We start from the raw sequence: 19191 nt of genomic DNA on the forward strand, positions 1-19191 counted from the left end.
GGTGATATAATTATACTCAGTGCATCAGGTATTATCACAGGTGATATAATTATACTCAGTGCATCAGGTATTATCACAGGTGATATAATTATACTTAGTGCATCAGGTATTATCACAGGTGATATAATTATACTTGGTGCATCAGGTATTATCACAGATGATATAATTATACTTGGTGCATCAGGTATTATCACAGGTGATATAATTATACTTGGTGCATCAGGTATTATCACAGGTGATCTTTGTATGGGAAATCCTCAAAACATGACCTGTTGGTGAGGCCCGAGGACTGGAACTGAGAAGCACTGGGTTATGGTATATTCCAGCTGCGGCCTCCACCATCTCTATAAGGAGACCCCAGTAATACAGAGACCCCCATGCAGATGCCCATAGCCGCCTCCCCTCAGCCGTACACATCCCCCTGTATATAGGATCCCACTGGTTGTATTTATCCACTGACCCCTGAGCAATTCCAAACCCCCCCCCCCCCCCCCCCCCCCGTCTGTGCACAATGGATGAGCGTCTGCTCCGGAGGCTGAGGTCACCAAGAGCAGCGTCTCACAGTGAACCGCCCTGACCACATCTCATATCCCATCACACAGCAGAGCCCAATGTGCTGGAGCAGTCATCACACAGCAGACACCGATGTGCGGGAGCAGTCATCATCCATCACACAGCAGAACCCAATGTGTGGGAGCAACCATCATCCATCACACAGCAGAGCCCAATGTGCGGGAGCAGCCATCATCCATCACACAGCAGACCCCAATGTGCAGGAGCAGTCATCACACAGCAGAGACCAATGTGCGGGAGCAGCCATCATCCATCACACAGCAGAACCCAATGTGTGGGAGCAACCATTATCCATCACACAGCAGAGCCCAATGTGTGGGAACAGTCATCATCCATCACACAGCAGAGCCCAATGTGTGGGAGCAGTCATCATCCATCACACAGCAGAGCCCAATGTGCAAGAGCAGTCATCACACATCAGAGCCCAATGTGCGGGAGCAATCATCACACAGCAGAGCCCAATGTGCGGGAGCAGTCATCATCCATCACACAGCAGAGCCCAATGTGCGGAAACAGCCATCATCCATCACACAGAAGAGCCCAATGTGCGAAAGCAGTCATCACACATCAGAGCCAATGTGCAGGAGCAGTCATCATCCATCACACAGCAGAGCCCAATGTGCGGGAACAGTCACCCATCATCCATCACACAGCAGAACCCAATGTGCGGGAGCAGTCATCATCCATCACACAGCAGAGCCCAATGTGCGGGAGCAGTTATCGTCCATCACACAGCAGAACCCAATGTGCGGGAGCAGTCATCATCCATCACACAGCAGAGCCCAATGTGCGGGAGCAGTTATCGTCCATCACACAGCAGAGAACGATGTGCGGGAGCAGCCATCACACAGCAGAGTCCAATGTGCGGGATCAGTCACTCATCATCCATCACACAGCAGAGACCAATGTGCGAGAGCAGCCATCATCCATCACACAGCAGAGCCCAATGTGCGGGAACAGTCATAATCCATCACACAGCAGAGCCCAATGTGCGAGAGCAGTCATCACACAGCAGAGCCCAATGTGCGAGAGCAGTCATCACACAGCAGAGCCCAATGTGCGAGAGCAGTCATCATCCATCACACAGCAGAGCCCAATGTGCAGAAGTCGTCACTTATCATCCATCACACATCAGTGCGGGATCAGTAATCATCCATCACACAGCAGAGAATGATGTGCGGGAGCAGTCATCATCCATCACACAGCAGAGAACGATGTGCGGGAGCAGTCATCATCCATCACACAGCAGAGAACGATGTGCGGGAGCAGTCATCACACAGCAGAGCCCAATGTGCGGGATCAGTCACTCATCATCCATCACACAGCAGAGCCCAATGTGCAGAAGTAGTCACTCATCAGTGTGGGATCAGTAATCATCCATCACACAGCAGAGCCCAATGTGCGGGAGCAGTCATCACACAGCAGAGACCAATGTGCGGGAGCAGCCATCATCCATCACACAGCAGAGCCCAATGTGCGGGAGCAGTCAGGTTTACCATTCAAAGCCGCCATGACAGGAGCGGTGACCCAGCTTTCTGAGGATCCTGGACACAACCAGTTATAGTATCTCCACCTGTTCTGGCATCACTAGAAGGGCTCGTCATTCAATGGTAAGTGATCTGAGGGACAGGCAGCACCCCACCACTACAGGGGAGGCCCCCAGTATACTAAATGGTTAAAGACATGGCGGAGATCATGGATCACCACAGCAGGTTTGTCATTCAAAAGTTATGAGAGATGTGTGACAGGAAGGAGTAATGGCGGCTGCAGAGCGTCACCCATCTTTCCCAGGTGCAGATATCACAGATTACACAGTAACGTCCGCAGGTGGAGGGAGGCAAGAGAGCGCCCCCTAGACGAGGCAGGGGGTATATGTATACAGTGAACTCCGATATTAACCAGACCCAGTATACAGGGAACCCCCCGATAAATCAGACCCAGTATACAGGGAACCCCCCGATAAATCAGACCCAGTATACAGGGAACCCCCCCCCCCTCCTTATAATCGGACCTAGTATACCCAGTCATGTACAGCTCTATCCCCTCCAGCAGGGGGCACCCCACCATATACAGCTCTATCCCCTCCAGCAGGGGGCACCCCACCATATACAGCTCTATCCCCTCCAGCAGGGGGCACCCCACCATATACAGCTCTATCCCCTCCAGCAGGGGGCACCCCACCATGTACAGCTCTATCCCCTCCAGCAGGGGGCACCCCACCATGTACAGCTCTATCCCCCTGGTGTTCTCCTCTTCCCCTCCAGCAGGGGGCCCCCACCATGTACAGCTCTTCCCCTCCAGCAGGGGGCCCCCACCATGTACAGCTCTTCCCCTCCAGCAGGGGGCACCCCACCATGTACAGCTCTATCCCCACCATGTACAGCTCTATCCCCCTGGTGTTCTCCTCTTCCCCTCCAGCAGGGGGCGCCTCACACCCCTTCTCCTCACCTGCTCTTTGACCGCCAGCCTGAGGGGCGCCAGCTGCTCCTCCACATTGACCTCCATGGCGGGGGGCTCTCTGGGGGGCGCCGGGTACTTGTAGACTTTGGTTATCCGGGCTGGAGCTCGGGCGTGCCGGGTGTGCTGACACAGGGAGCCGGGCAGATGTCGCAGAGGCAGCAGGGCGGGGAGGGACCTCAGCACGAGCATCACACACCTCACTGCATGATGAAATCTCTGCTGCAACGACGGCCGCAAAGCGACACCCGCCGGCGGCCGCGCTCTACGGCCGGGAAGCGAAGGAGAAGCCATATTGGATGTGGGCATGACACCCAATTCTCTGCAGGGAGGTACAGTGGGTATGCTGGGAGTTGTAGTAGCCGTCTATTCTGAGGAGACAAAGGGCTAAGTTTAATCACAGAGTTGGGACCCCATAGTAATGTCAGAGAGGACGCCTATGTGTCAGAGTGTCATATACAGAGTGCCCCCATAATAGTGTCATATACAGAGTGCCCCCATAATAGTGTCAGATACAGAGTGCTCCATAATAGTGTCATATACAGAGTGCCCCCATAATAGTGTCAGATACAGAGTGCTCCATAATAGTGTCATATACAGAGTGCCCCCATAATAGTGTCAGATACAGAGTGCCCCCATAATAGTGTCATATACAGAGTGCCCCCATAATAGTGTCAGATACAGAGTGCTCCATAATAGTGTCAGAGTTCCCCCATAATAGTGTCAGATACAGAGTGTCCCCATAATAGTGTCAGATACAGAGTGCCCCCATAATAGTGTTATATACAGAGTGCTCCATAATAGTGTCATATACAGAGTGTCCCCATAATAGTGTCAGATACAGAGTGCCCCATAATAGTGTCATATACAGAGTGCCCCCATAATAGTGTCAGATACAGAGTGCTCCATAATAGTGTCATATACAGAGTGCCCCCATAATAGTGTCAGATACAGAGTGCTCCATAATAGTGTCATATACAGAGTGCCCCCATAATAGTGTCAGATACAGAGTGCCCCCATAATAGTGTCATATACAGAGTGCCCCCATAATAGTGTCAGATACAGAGTGCTCCATAATAGTGTCAGAGTTCCCCCATAATAGTGTTATATACAGAGTGCTCCATAATAGTGTCAGAGTGCCCCATAATAGTGTCAGATACAGAGTGCCCCATAATAGTGTTACTGTATATACAGAGTGCCCCATAATAGTGTCATATACAGAGTGCTCCATAATAGTGTCATAAACAGAGTGCCCCCATAATAGTGTCAGAGTGCCCCCATAATAGTGTCATATACAGAGTGCTCCATAATAGTGTCAGATACAGAGTGCCCCCATAATAGTGTTATATACAGAGTGCTCCATAATAGTGTCAGAGTGCCCCATAATAGTGTCAGATACAGAGTGCTCCATAATAGTGTCATATACAGAGTGCCCCCATAATAGTGTCATATACAGAGTGCCCCCATAATAGTGTCAGATACAAAGTGCCCCATAATAGTGTCAGAGTGCCCCCATAATAGTGTCATATACAGAGTGCCCCCATAATAGTGTCAGATACAGAGTGCCCCATAATAGTGTCAGTATGCCCCCATAATAGTGTCATATACAGAGTGCCCCATAATAGTGTTACTGTATATACAGAGTACCCCATAATAGTGTCATATACAGTGCCCCATAATAGTGTCAGATACAGAGTGCCCCCATAATAGTGTTATATACAGAGTGCGCCATAATAGTGTCAGATACAGAGTGCCCCCATAATAGTGTCAGATACAGAGTGCCCCCATAATAGTGTCATATACAGAGTGCCCCATAATAGTGTCATATACAGAGTGCCCCATAATAGTGTCATATACAGAGTGCCCCCATAATAGTGTCAGATACAGAGTGCCCCCATAATAGTGTCATATACAGAGTGCCCCATAATAGTGTCATATACAGAGTGCCCCATAATAGTGTCATATACAGAGTGCCCCCATAATAGTGTCAGATACAGAGTGCCCCATAATAGTGTCAGATACAGAGTGTCCCCATAATAGTGTCAGAGTGCCCCCATAATAGTGTCATATACAGAGTGCCCCATAATAGTGTCATATACAGAGTGCCCCCATAATAGTGTCAGATACAGAGTGCCCCCATAATAGTGTCATATACAGAGTGCCCCATAATAGTGTCATATACAGAGTGCCCCATAATAGTGTCATATACAGAGTGCCCCCATAATAGTGTCAGATACAGAGTGCCCCATAATAGTGTCAGATACAGAGTGTCCCCATAATAGTGTCAGAGTGCCCCCATAATAGTGTCATATACAGAGTGCCCCCATAATAGTCTCAGATACAGAGTGCCCCATAATAGTGTCAGAGTGCCCCCATAATAGTGTTATATACAGAGTGCCCCCATAATAGTGTCAGATACAGAGTGCCCCATAATAGTGTCAGTGTGCCCCCATAATAGTGTCATATACAGAGTTCCCACATAATAGTGTCAGAGTAGCCCATAATAGTGTCATATAGAGTGTCCCCATAATAGTGTCAGAGTGCCCCCATAATAGTGTCAGATACAGAGTGCCCCATAATAGTGTCATATACAGAGTGCCCCCATAATAGTGTCATATACAGAGTGCCCCCATAATAGTGTCAGATACAGAGTGCCCCATAATAGTGTTATATACAGAGTGCCCCCATAATAGTGTCATATACAGAGTGCCCCCATAATAGTGTCAGATACAGAGTGCCCCATAATAGTGTCATATACAGAGTGCCCCCATAATAGTGTCATATACAGAGTGCCCCTATAATAGTGTCATATACAGAGTGCCCCATAATAGTGTCAGAGTGCCCCCATAATAGTGTCAGATACAGAGTGTCCCCATAATAGTGTCAAATACAGAGTGTCCCCATAATAGTGTCAGATAGAGTGCCCTCATAATAGTGTTATATACAGAGTGCTCCATAATAGTGACATATAGAGTGCCCCATTATAGTGTCATATACAGAGTGCCCCATAGTAGTGTCAGAGTGCCCCCATAATAGTGTCATATACAGAGTGCCCCATTATAGTGTCATATACAGAGTGCCCAATAATAGAGTCATATACAGAGTGCCCCCATAATAGTGTCATATACAGAGTGCCCCCATAATAGTGTCATATACAGAGTGCCCCCATAATAGTGTCAGATACAGAGTGCCCTCATAATAGTGTCAGATACAGAGTGCCCTCATAAGGGTCATATACAGAGTGCCCCATAATAGTGTCATATACAGAGTGCCCTATAATAGTGTCATATACAGAGTGCCCCCATAATAGTGTCAAATACAGAGTGCCCGATAATAGTGTCATATACAGAGTGCCTCCATAATAGTGTCATATACAGAGTGCCCCATAATAGTGTCATATACAGAGTGCCCCCATAATTGTGTCAGAGTGCCCCCATAATAGTGTCATAAACAGAGTGCCCCCATAATTGTGTCAGATACAGAGTGCCCCCATAATAGTGTCATAAACAAAGTGCCCCCATAATTGTGTCAGATAAAGAGTGCCCCCATAATTGTGTCAGATACAGAGTGACCCACATAATAGTATGAAATAGACTCGAGAGTGCCCCCATAATAGTATCAGACAGTAGCTGCATTTAGAGTGTAAACTAGATATTGCCCGATACTCAGTTCCGGCCCATGTAGCCTTATAAACAACATAGCCTCCACACCGGCCCACCATGAGCTCCGCTAGATAGTGACCCCATAAGAACAGCACCAAAGGGTATCTCTAATAACTCGTCCAAATGTAGGGTGCCCTTATAAACCATAGAGTGACCCCATAAACCATAGAGTGACCCCATAAGAACAGCACCAAAGGGTATCTTAATTAACTGTCTCTAAATTATCTCTATTAAATGTAGCGTGCCCCCATAAACCGTAGAGTGACCCCATGAACTCCATAAGGAGGGGCTATCCCTCCCCAGTGGGGTCTGCGCTTGGGGCAGCTATGATGGTTCTTTGTGTTATACAGCGCCACTTCTGGATATAAGATGGTACCTGACATTGTATAATATCAGTTATCACATAAGACGCCATCACTAGGTATGGTGAATTCCTTTAAGTGCAGTTTAATAAGCAGACACTAGAGGGCAGCACTGACAGTAAAATCACTGCCCCCTGTGCTATGTATAGGCAGCAGTGCCCTGTTCTGTGCACTCACAGAGTCCACAGGTGTGAGGAGGGCGAAGATTAGGGAGTGCTGTAACTATTAAGCTTGTTATCCCCACATCATATTGTGTTGTCTTGTGAAATGTGAATTTCTTATGTCTTACCCAATCACGGCCTGTCTGCAATTTTATTTGTATTCTGTGTATTTCGCAGACGCTTCCGTGCAGTTTGGCGACATGGTACCGGAGAATTCCGGCTTTGCACTGTGCTGCTTTTAGGAGTATGCAGGGGCTAACATGGGAAACCCTGTAGGTAGCAGCTGATTGGTGCATATATGACTAGTGGTGGGTGAGGTGAGGCCCCATGCTAAAATAAAACAGGACCCTTCTCTGCCCCCGTCATAGGCTCCTCTGTAATAAGCACCGCTATATCCTGACATTTATGACTTATCTTTATGACTGACACTTATAAGCAGAGACGAATGAGTCCCAGCCAATGGCCGGCAACAGGGCCGAACTCTGACCCCAACGCCTCCTGTGCACTGCAGGATCTCCCCGTCCTCCCTGTCCAACTGGCAGAACATAAACCTTATGAATCCGGGTACATGTTTACTGTTTTGCACTAAAACTATAGTTCACACCATAGTGCCCATATAATAGTGCCGGCCATAGTGTGTATATAATAGTGCCGGCCATAGTGTGTATATAATAGTGCTGGCCATAGTGTGTATATAATAGTGCCGGCCATAGTGTGTATATAATAGTGCCGCCCATAGTGTGTATATAATAGTGCCGCCCATAGTGTGTATATAATAGTGCCGCCCATAGTGTGTATATAATAGTGCCGCCCATAGTGTGTATATAATAGTGTCGGCCATAGTGTGTATATAATAGTGCCGGCCATAGTGTGTATATAATAGTGCCGGCCATAGTGTGTATATAATAGTGCCGCCCATAGTGTGTATATAATAGTGCCGCCCATAGTGTGTATATAATAGTGCCGGCCATAGTGTGTATATAATAGTGCCGGCCATAGTGTGTATATAATAGTGCCGGCCATAGTGTGTATATAATAGTTCCGCCCATAGTGTGTATATAATAGTGCCGGCCATAGTGTGTATATAATAGTGCCGGCCATAGTGTGTATATAACATTGCCGACCATAGTGTGTATATAATAGTGCCGGCCATAGTGTGTATATAATAGTGCCGGCCATAGTGTGTATATAATAGTGCCGGCCATAGTGTGTATATAATAGTGCCGGCCATAGTGTGTATATAACATTCCCGACCATAGTGTGTATATAATAGTGCCGGCCATAGTGTATATAATAGTGCCGCCCATAGTGTGTATATAATAGTGCCGGCCATAGTGTGTATATAATAGTGCCGGCCATAGTGTGTATATAATAGTGCCGGCCATAGTGTGTATATAATAGTGCCGGCCATAGTGTGTATATAACATTCCCGACCATAGTGTGTATAGAATTGCATGCAATGCATGATGGCCAGCACAGTGTATTAGTTTAGCAGCCTGATCTGGGGTCTGTGTATTAGTTTAGAGGTCTGGTCTGGGGTCTATATTAGTTTAGGAATCTGGTCTGGGGTCTGTATTAGATTAGGGGTCTGGTCTGTGTATTAGTTTAGGGGTCTGGTCTGTGTATTAGTTTAGAGGTCTGGTCTGGGGTCTGTATTAGTTTAGGAATCTGGTCTGGGGTCTGTATTAGTTTAGGGGTCTGCTCTGGGGTCTGTATTAGTTTAGGAATCTGGTCTGGCGTCTGTATTAGATTAGGGGTCTCGTCTGTGTATTAGTTTAGGGGTCTGGTCTGGGGTCTGTATTAGATTAGGGGTCTGGTGTGTGTATTAGTTTAGGGGTCTGGTCTGTGTATTAGTTTAGGGGTCTGGTCTGGGGTCTGTATTAGCTTAGGGGTCTGGTCTGGGGTCTGTATTAGTTTAGGGATCTGGTCTGGGGTCTGTATTAGTTTAGGGATCTGGTCTGGGGTCTGTATTAGTTTAGGGGTCTGGTCTGGGGTCTGTATTAGATTAGGGGTCTGGTCTGTGTATTAGTTTAGGGGTCTGGTCTGTGTATTAGTTTAGGGGTCTGGTCTGGGGTCTGTATTAGTTTAGGGGTCTGGTCTGGGGTCTGTATTAGTTTAGGGGTCTGGTCTGGGGTCTGTATTAGTTTAGGGGTCTGGTCTGGGGTCTGTATTAGTATAAAGGGTCTGGTCTGGGGTCTGTATTAGTTTAGGGGTCTGGTCTGGGGTCTGTATTAGTTTAGGGGTCTGGTCTGGGGTCTGTATTAGATTAGGGGTCTGGTCTGGGGTCTGTATTAGTTTAGGGGTCTGGTCTGTGTATTAGTTTAGGGGTCTGGTCTGGGGTCTGTATTAGTTTAGGGGACTGGTCTGTGTATTAGTTTAGGGGTCTGGTCTGGGGTCTGTATTAGTTTAGGGGACTGGTCTGTGTATTAGTTTAGGGGTCTGGTCTGGGGTCTGTATTAGTTTAGGGGTCTGGTCTGGGGTCTGCATTAGTTTAGGGGTCTGGTCTGGGGTCTGTATTAGTATAGGGGGTCTGGTCTGGGGTCTGTATTAGTATAGGGGGTCTGGTCTGGGGTCTGTATTAGTTTAGGGGTCTGGTCTGGGGTCTGTATTAGTTTAGGGGTCTGGTCTGGGGTCTGTATTAGATTAGGGGTCTGGTCTGGGGTCTGTATTAGTTTAGGGGTCTGGTCTGTGTATTAGTTTAGGGGTCTGGTCTGGGGTCTGTATTAGTTTAGGGGACTGGTCTGTGTATTAGTTTAGGGGTCTGGTCTGGGGTCTGTATTAGTTTAGGGGACTGGTCTGTGTATTAGTTTAGGGGTCTGGTCTGGGGTCTGTATTAGTTTAGGGGTCTGGTCTGGGGTCTGCATTAGTTTAGGGGTCTGGTGTCTGTATTAGTTTAGGGGTCTGGTCTGGGGTCTGTATTAGTTTAGGAGTCTGGTCTGGGGTCTGTATTAGTTTAGGGGTCTGGGGTCTGTATTAGTTTAGGGGTCTGGTCTGGGGTCTCTGGGGTTTCTCCCGCTTTACACTCCGGATTCCCCCTCATGTTCTCTATCAGTAGTAGGCAGGTAAGTTGAGGCAGGGAGGGTTTCCTTCCCCGGAGGTCCCATCCACCTGCTGGTGTAGTCACTTTCTGTATTACTGTAGCATGCTGTTCCTGTAGTCTCCAGCAGGTGTCAGCGTTTTCCTTCCCGCCATAAGAAGCCCAGTTACATACTTGTCATTCCTCCTTGCAGCAGGGCCCCATCAGTAAGCATGCCTTTCTCTGTGCCGCCGCCAACTTTTACATTCTGTGCCGTCTTACAGAGAAGCCTCTGTTTATTGGAATGGAGAACGCCGTCTTCTGAATAATTCATGGCCGCTCGGCCTGTAATATCGCTGCACGCCGCGAACAAATAAACAGCACCTGAAAGAGCTAAATCGTCCCAATGTTCAGCAGAGGCGACTCGAAAGGATTGGCTTGATTTACAATGTAAATGTCAGGACTGTCTGCCCCGCTCATGGCAGGACAACAGGGCAGTGCCCGGCCCTTGGCATGGGCCCACGGCACATAAGACGCTGAAGGCTCCAACTAGGGTTTCAGAAGTTCCCATTTGCCTCTGCTTAAAGGGGTAATCCAGAAACAGCACCTGTCCTCTCCAAATGGAGCTTAACTGTAATACCCCACACAACCTCAGGACAGGGGTGGCGCTGTTTTTGCAAGAAAGTGGCAGTTTTTTCTATTCTTGGAGAACCCCTTTAGAGTGGAACTCTTACTATAAAGAGAAAACAGTGCATCACCTGTTCATGGGTTATACCATAGTCATCACCCCATAACATTCCCAGCCATAGTCATCACCCTCAGCGAGAAGAGACTGTACACAGTGACTGCTGTAGAGATGGAAGAGACTGTACACAGTGACTGCTGTAGAGATGGAAGAGACTGTACACAGTGACTGCTGTAGAGATGGAAGAGACTGTACACAGTGACTGCTGTAGGGAATGTAGAGACTGTACACAGTGACTGCTGTAGAGAATGTAGAGACTGTACACAGTGACTGCTGTAGAGATGGAAGAGACTGTACACAATGACTGCTGTAGAGATGGAAGAGACTGTACACAGAGACTGCTGTAGAGAAGGTAGAGACTGTATACAGTGACTGCTGTAGGGAATGTAGAGACTGTACACAGTGACTGCTGTAGGGAATGTAGAGACTGTACACAGTGACTGCTGTAGAGATGGAAGAGACTGTACACAGTGACTGCTGTAGAGAAGGAAGAGACTGTACACAGTGACTGCTGTAGAGATGGAAGAGACTACACAGTGACTGCTGTAGAGAAGGAAGAGACTGTACAGAGTGACTGCTGTAGAGAAGGTAGAGACTGTATACACTGACTGCTGTAGAGGAAGAGACTGTACACAGTGACTGCTGTAGGGAATGTAGAGACTGTACACAGTGACTGCTGTAGGGAATGTAGAGACTGTACACTTACTGCTGTAGAGAAGGAAGAGACTGTACACAGTGACTGCTGTGGAGAAGGTAGAGACTGTACACAGTGACTGCTGTAGGGAAGGTAGAGACTGTACACTTACTGGTGTAGGGAAGGTAGAGACTGTACACAGTGACTGCTGTGGAGAAGGTAAACACTGTACACAGTGACTGCTATGGAGAAGGAAGAGACTGTACACAGTGACTGCTGTAGAGAAGGTAGAGACTGTACAGAGTGACTGCTGTAGAGAAGGTAAAGACTGTACAGAGTGACTGCTGTAGGGAAGGAAGAGACTGTACACACTGACTGCTGTAGAGAAGGTAGAGACTGTACACAGTGACTGCTGTAGAGAAGGTAGAGACTGTACACAGTGACTGCTGTAGAGAAGGTAGAGACTGTACACAGTGACTGCTGTATGGAAGGAAGAGACTGTACACAGTGACTTCTGTAGAGAAGGAAGAGACTGTACACAGTGACTGCTGTAGAGAAGGTAGAGACTGTACACAGCGACTGCTGTAGAGAAGGAAGAGACTGTACACAGTGACTGGTGTAGGGAATGTAGAGACTGTACACAGTGACTGGTGTAGGGAATGTAGAGACTGTACACAGTGACTGGTGTAGGGAATGTAGAGACTGTACACAGTGACTGCTGTAGGGAATGTAGAGACTGTACACAGTGACTGCTGTAGGGAATGTAGAGACTGTACACAGTGACTGGTGTAGGGAATGTAGAGACTATGGGGTGAGGCGTGGGGAGTTTGGTGGGTGATCTCCCTGCCGGGTCGGCTGATACGATGGTGTGGTAGCTGAGTGGGTTTAGGGTCACTAGGTCACTTGTCACAGTAGCCTGGAGTGGTGTAGGACCCACCCTGGACGGTTTGGCGCCTCACCAGCACCCCAAAAAGGAAGGTTAACCCAAGAGTAGAGAAGAGAAGGAAGAGACTGTACACAGTGACTGCTGTAGAGAAGGTAGAGACTGTACACAGCGACTGCTGTAGAGAAGGAAGAGACTGTACACAGCGACTGCTGTAGAGAAGGAAGAGACTGTACACAGTGACTGGTGTAGGGAATGTAGAGACTGTACACAGTGACTGGTGTAGGGAATGTAGAGACTGTACACAGTGACTGCTGTAGAGAAGGAAGAGACTGTACAGAGTGACTGCTGTAGAGAAGGTAGAGACTGTATACAGTGACTGCTGTAGAGAAGGTAGAGACTGTACACAGTGACTGCTGTAGAGAAGGTAGAGACTGTACACAGTGACTGCTGTATGGAAGGAAGAGACTGTATACAGTGACTGCTGTAGGGAATGTAGAGACTGTACACAGTGACTGCTGTAGAGAAGGTAGAGACTGTACACAGTGACTGCTGTAGAGAAGGAAGAGACTGTACACAGCGACTGCTGTAGAGAAGGAAGAGACTGTACACAGTGACTGGTGTAGGGAATGTAGAGACTGTACACAGTGACTGGTGTAGGGAATGTAGAGACTGTACACAGTGACTGCTGTAGAGAAGGAAGAGACTGTACAGAGTGACTGCTGTAGAGAAGGTAGAGACTGTATACAGTGACTGCTGTAGAGAAGGTAGAGACTGTACACAGTGACTGCTGTAGAGAAGGTAGAGACTGTACACAGTGACTGCTGTATGGAAGGAAGAGACTGTATACAGTGACTGCTGTAGGGAATGTAGAGACTGTACACAGTGACTGCTGTAGAGAAGGTAGAGACTGTACACAGTGACTGCTGTAGAGAAGGAAGAGACTGTACACAGTAACTGCTGTAGAGAAGGTAGAGACTGTACACAGTGACTGCTGTAGAAAAGGTAGAGACTGTACACAGTGACTGCTGTAGAGAAGGAAGAGACTGTACACAGTGACTGGTGTAGGGAATGTAGAGACTGTACACAGTGACTGGTGTAGGGAATGTAGAGACTATGGGGTGAGGTGTGGGGAGTTTGGTGGGTGATCTCCCTGCCGGGTCGGCTGATACGATGGTGTGGTAGCTGAGTGGGTTTAGGGTCACTAGGTCACTTGTCACAGTAGCCTGGAGTGGTGTAGGACCCACCCTGGACGGTTTGGCGCCTCACCAGCACCCCAAAAAGGAAGGTTAACCCAAGAGTACAGGTGTGTGTGTAGGTGCAGGTGTGCAAGGAAAAGAGGCCAGAGTCCAATACTTAGAGTAAAAATAGATCTGTTTACTAATAGAACTTGGTGCAATACAATAAAGTACTAAGGCTCCGTTCCCACTGAGGAAAGGTAGCGGAATTCCGCGACGGAATTGTCCGCCGCGGAATGCCGTTAGCCTCCCGCTCATAATGGGAGTCTATGGGAGGCGCGCGCTCCTGCCCTGTCCGCGCTGAAGAATGAACATGAACATGCCTCCCATAGACTCCCATAGACTCCCATTATGAGCGGGAGGCTAACGGCATTCCGCGGCGGACAATTCCGTCGCGGAATTCCGCTGCCTTTCCTCAGTGGGAACGGGGCCTAAGGGGGAACTACAGTATAATACAAAAATACAATCTTGGAGGTTACTTAGGTGCTCATAGTAAAGGTAGAGATCAGGTGCTTTTAAAGCGACTCTGTGCCAACAATCTGACGTACAATAGTTAAAGTGTCACTGTCGTGTTTTGTTTTTGTTTTTTTCCCTGCAGAAATCAATAGTCCAGGTGATTTTAAGAAACTTTGTAATTGGGTTTATTAGGCAAAAATGCCATTATCTGCATTCACAAAGCCTTTCCCCAGGTCTCCCCCCCCCTCCCTCTCTCTCATTCACTGCTCATTACCAGGAAATCTCAACTCTTTTATATCATTCGGGCCCTGTGTAACCTATAGAGAGGGGAGGGGGTAGGAGGGAGATTAGTCGCCAGCAGTGAGCAGAGAACAAAGGATTACACAGCGGGAGCTGTGTGAAAGCAGTATTCTGATGTCAGAGAGGTCAGTGCTGACCTCAGAGGAGATAGCCAGTGATGTAGCTCTAAATTAACTCTTTGTTGTCCTGTTTTGGTGCCTCATCTCCCTCCAGCCCTCCCCTCTCCATAGACAATCATGAAGACAGGGGGGAGAGCTTCAAACTGCTTTTTCCATGCTAAAAATGCATTTTTCGGCTAATAAACCCCAAATACAAAGTTTTTTAAAATCACCTGTACTATTGATTTCTGGGGGGAAAAATTAAACGATAGTGAAACTTTAACCCTTTAGTGTCCTTCAGCTGTGCATAGTAAACAACTTTAGTGACACCTAGTGGGAAAAGATTTAGGGGCTTGTACCGGGTCACTACATGAACACAATGACTGCTGTAGGGAAGGAAGAGACTGTACACAGTGACTGTTGTAGGGAAGGAAGAGACTGTACACAGTGACTGCTGTAGGGAAGGAAGAGACTGTACACAGTGACTGCTGTAGGGAAGAGACTGTACACAGCGACTGCTGTAGGAAAGAGACTGTACACAGTGACTGCTGTATGGAAGGAAGAGACTGTACACAGTGACTGCTGTATGGAAGGAAGAGACTGTACACAGTGACTGCTGTAGGGAAGAGACTGTACACAGCGACTGCTGTAGGAAAGAGACTGTACACAGTGACTGTTGTAGGGAAGGAAGAGACTGTACACAGTGACTGCTGTAGGGAAGGAAGAGACTGTACACAGTGACTGCTGTAGGGAAGGAAGAGACTGTACACAGTGACTGCTGTAGGGAAGGAAGAGACTGTACACAGTGACTGCTGTATGGAAGGAAGAGACTGTACACAGTGACTGCTGTAGGGAAGGAAGAGACTGTACACAGTGACTGCTGTAGGGAAGGAAGAGACTGTACACAGCGACTGCTTTATGGAAGGAAGAGACTGTACACAGTGACTGCTGTAGGGAAGAGACTGTACACAGCGACTGCTGTAGGGAAGAGACTGTACACAGTGACTGCTGTAGGGAAGGAAGAGACTGTACACAGTGACTGCTGTATGGAAGGAAGAGACTGTACACAGTGACTGCTGTAGGGAAGGAAGAGACTGTACACAGTGACTGCTGTAGGGAAGGAAGAGACTGTACACAGCGACTGCTTTATGGAAGGAAGAGACTGTACACAGTGACTGCTGTAGGGAAGAGACTGTACACAGCGACTGCTGTAGGGAAGAGACTGTACACAGTGACTGCTGTAGGGAAGGAAGAGACTGTACACAATGACTGCTGTAGGGAAGGAAGAGACTGTACACAGTGACTGCTGTATGGAAGGAAGAGACTGTACACAGTGACTGCTGTAGGGAAGAGACTGTACACAGTGACTGCTGTAGGGAAGAGACTGTACACAGTGCAGGGTGTAAGCTGTTACTTATTATTCAGCTGATGCTCCTATATCAGTTGTTCGTAGTGAATTACATGAAGCGCAAAGGGACAGCGACCTTCTCCATCATTGTGCGGATTCTGCTGGGGGGAGGTCAGCGCTTTACTTCTGTTGTAAATAAAGTAAAGAACCCATCATGCTCTTTGTATGTGAGACCCCTTATCTCCTCTTGCTGTCACTAAATGGAAACATTTGTGTACACACAGAAGCACCTGTGCTGATCATGTCTACATATTAATCATATCGACTAGGCATGATGGGAATTGTAGTTTTGCAACAGCTGAAGGCCGCAGGTTCCTGATATACAGGGAAAAGACCAGGAACCAGACAGCTCCATATATTGTATAGTGGCCGCACTGGGTTATTGCAGTTCTTATTAAAGGGGTACTCCGGCAATTTTTTTTTCCCTTTTAAATCAGATACTTATCAGTTGCTTTATGTCCTGCAAGAAGTGGTGTATTCTTTCAAGTCTGACACAGTGCTCTCTGCTGCCACCTCTGTCCATGTCAGGAACTGTCCAGAGCAGCAGCAAATCCCCATAGAAAATCTCTCCTGCTCTGGACAGTTCCTGACATGGACAGACAGGCAGCAGAGAGCACTGTGTCAGACTGGAAAGAATACACCACTTCCTGCAAGACATACAGCAGCTGATAAGTACTGGAAAACTGAAGATTTTTAAATAGGACTAATTTACAAATCTGATAACTTTCTGACACCAGCTGATTAAAATGATTAAAAAGGAAAAAAAAAATTCACCAGAATACTCCTTTAAGTAACTTTGTACTCTAGTTGCATTCAAAATTTGGCTCCACCCTCAGTGGGAGTGGCCAAAACTCTTCAACCCAGACCAGCCGTGTAATAGCAGCCAGAGGTTGTGTTCACATTTTGTAAGACACCGTCCAACGGCAGGTGTCTTAGAAGATCATTAGCGCTACTGAATTCTGATTTCCGTGCGCGCCCGCATCCAAATTCCTCGCTGCTCACATTGTAAGCACTGACAAGGTTTTGTCAGTTTCTCACAGCGCCATTGGGGATCCCGGCCGGAGTGTATACCATGTGTATATACCCCGGCCAGGATCCCATTGAAGGCAGCACTACTGAAGCTACGTAGTAATCATGGCCGTTGTTGCAAATCGACAACAACGGCCGTGATTATTTCATAGCTTACGTTGTGTAAACACAGCCAGACCTTGTACAAAACTATGAGGCCTCCTGTTGAGAGCGCAAACATGGCAGATCTGGGGGGCAGGGGTCTTATGGCAGATCTGGGGGGCAGGGGTCTTCATTACATATAGAAACCTATAGCACATCCCAACCACGTTGCAGTAGGTCGGGCCTTGACTGATATAGGAACGTCCCCATAACAGCCCACAGGCACTATGGCTCTAGAATAGTCGGAGTTCTTATCCCTATTAGTGGAAGACGCCGCCGTCAAGTCTGCATATATTGTAAAGAGCCTTGAGGATCTCCCCTCACTGTGACAGAATTACTTCCAGCGCATTAGTCAGCCGTAAAAGTCATTCCCTCCGCTCAGCCGAGAGCCGCGAACACATTCATTACCGAGTCCATCAAATATGCGCGAGAAGATTTCTTGCCGCCGATTTATAGTTATAATCACATTTTTAAGCAACCGGAATTTTTTTTAAGTAACTTATTAAAATAAAGTGTTGGCTCCTTAAAACTTCTTCTGGAATGAATTATACTGTATAAAAGGTGACTCCGCCTCCGTGTAACATCACCTTGGAAGGAAGAGACAGGAGCTGGATTCAACTAGAGAGGAGAAGAACTAAGAAAACTGAATGCGCCAAATTTTCTGTGTATGACCGACACAGCCATGACAACCACACATAATACATCTGGTACAGTATATATATATATCCAGCCGTTGTTTAATAAGCTGAGGCAACACAAGGCCATGAAGCACAGTTTTTCCGGGCCGTCTTTCCATTATGTAACTCTCACGGCTCATGTCCTGCAGCCCTGGCAGTGTGGGTGGCAGCCGTCACTTACGAGATGTCAGCACTTCTTCTCTCGCTGCAACCTAGAAATGTCCTCCACATGTTCCTCCAGAAATAACCTTGCTGGGAACATAAAAGTGATAGTGACACAATGATGAAATGTGAGGGAAGGAGTTACCAGCTTGGTTCTGGTTCTGTATGTATAAAGAATGGAATTCTGGAACTCTGTTTTTAATTAACTTGGTTCTGGTTCTGTATTTATATGTAATGATCTTGGTTCTGGTTCTGTATTTATATGTAATGATCTTGGTTCTGGTACTGTATTTATATGTAATGATCTTGGTTCTGGTTCTGTATTTAAATGTAATGATCTTGGTTCTGGTTCTGTATTTAAATGTAATGATCTTGGTTTTGGTACCGTATTTATATATAATAATCTTGTTTCTGGTGCGGTATTTATATTTAATGATCTAATTCTGTATTTATATGTAACAATTTTGGTACTGTATTTATATGTAATGATCTTGGTTCTGGTACTGTATTTATATGTAATGATCTTGGTTCTGGTACTGTATGTAATGATCTGATTCTGTATTTATATGTAATAATGTAGTCACTGGTTGCTGGCTGGGCATTATATAAAGTCACTGGGTGCTGAGTGTTCATTATAGCAAGTCATTGGGTGCTGGCTGGGCATTATACCAGGTCACTGGGTGCTGGCTGGGCATTATACCAAGTCACTGGGTGCTGGCTGGGCATTATACCAAGTCTCTGGGTGCTGGGTGTGCAGTATAAGAAGTCACTGGGTACTGGCTGGGCATTATACCAAGTCACTGGGTGCTGGGTGTACATTATACCAAGTCACTGGGTGCTGGGTGTACATTATACCAAGTCACTGGTTGCTGGGTGTGCATTATACCAGGTCGCTGGGTGTACATAATACCAGGTCACTGGTTGCTGGGTGTGCATTATACCAAGTCACTGGTTGCTGGGTGTACATAATACCAAGTCACTGGGTGCTGGGTGTACATTATAGGAAGTCTCTGGGTGCTGGGTGTACATTATACCACGTCACTGGGTGCACATTATACTAGGTCACTGGGTGCTGGGTGTACATTATACCAGGTCACTGGGTGCTGGGTGTGCATAATACCAGGTCACTGGGTGCTGGGTGTACATTATACCAGGTCACTGGGTGCTGGGTGTACATTATACCACGTCA

General features: G+C 47.2%; 2 protein-coding genes across 3 annotated transcripts in view; one reads left to right on the plus strand and one right to left on the minus strand.

Moving 5' to 3' along the window:
- Positions 1–3339, minus strand: part of GARS1 (glycyl-tRNA synthetase 1) — a 30071-nt gene extending 26732 nt beyond the window's left edge. Inside the window, exon 1 of the mRNA XM_069960603.1 lies at positions 3022–3339. Coding sequence (XP_069816704.1) covers positions 3022–3339 — 318 coding nt within the window. The remainder of the gene's footprint in view (positions 1–3021) is intronic.
- Positions 1–19191, plus strand: part of LOC138783958 (anterior gradient protein 2-A-like) — a 470764-nt gene that overhangs the window by 322787 nt on the left and 128786 nt on the right. The window lies entirely within an intron of this gene.

Source organism: Dendropsophus ebraccatus, chromosome 2, assembly GCF_027789765.1.
Source record: "Dendropsophus ebraccatus isolate aDenEbr1 chromosome 2, aDenEbr1.pat, whole genome shotgun sequence".
NCBI classification, from domain to species: Eukaryota; Metazoa; Chordata; class Amphibia; order Anura; family Hylidae; genus Dendropsophus; species Dendropsophus ebraccatus.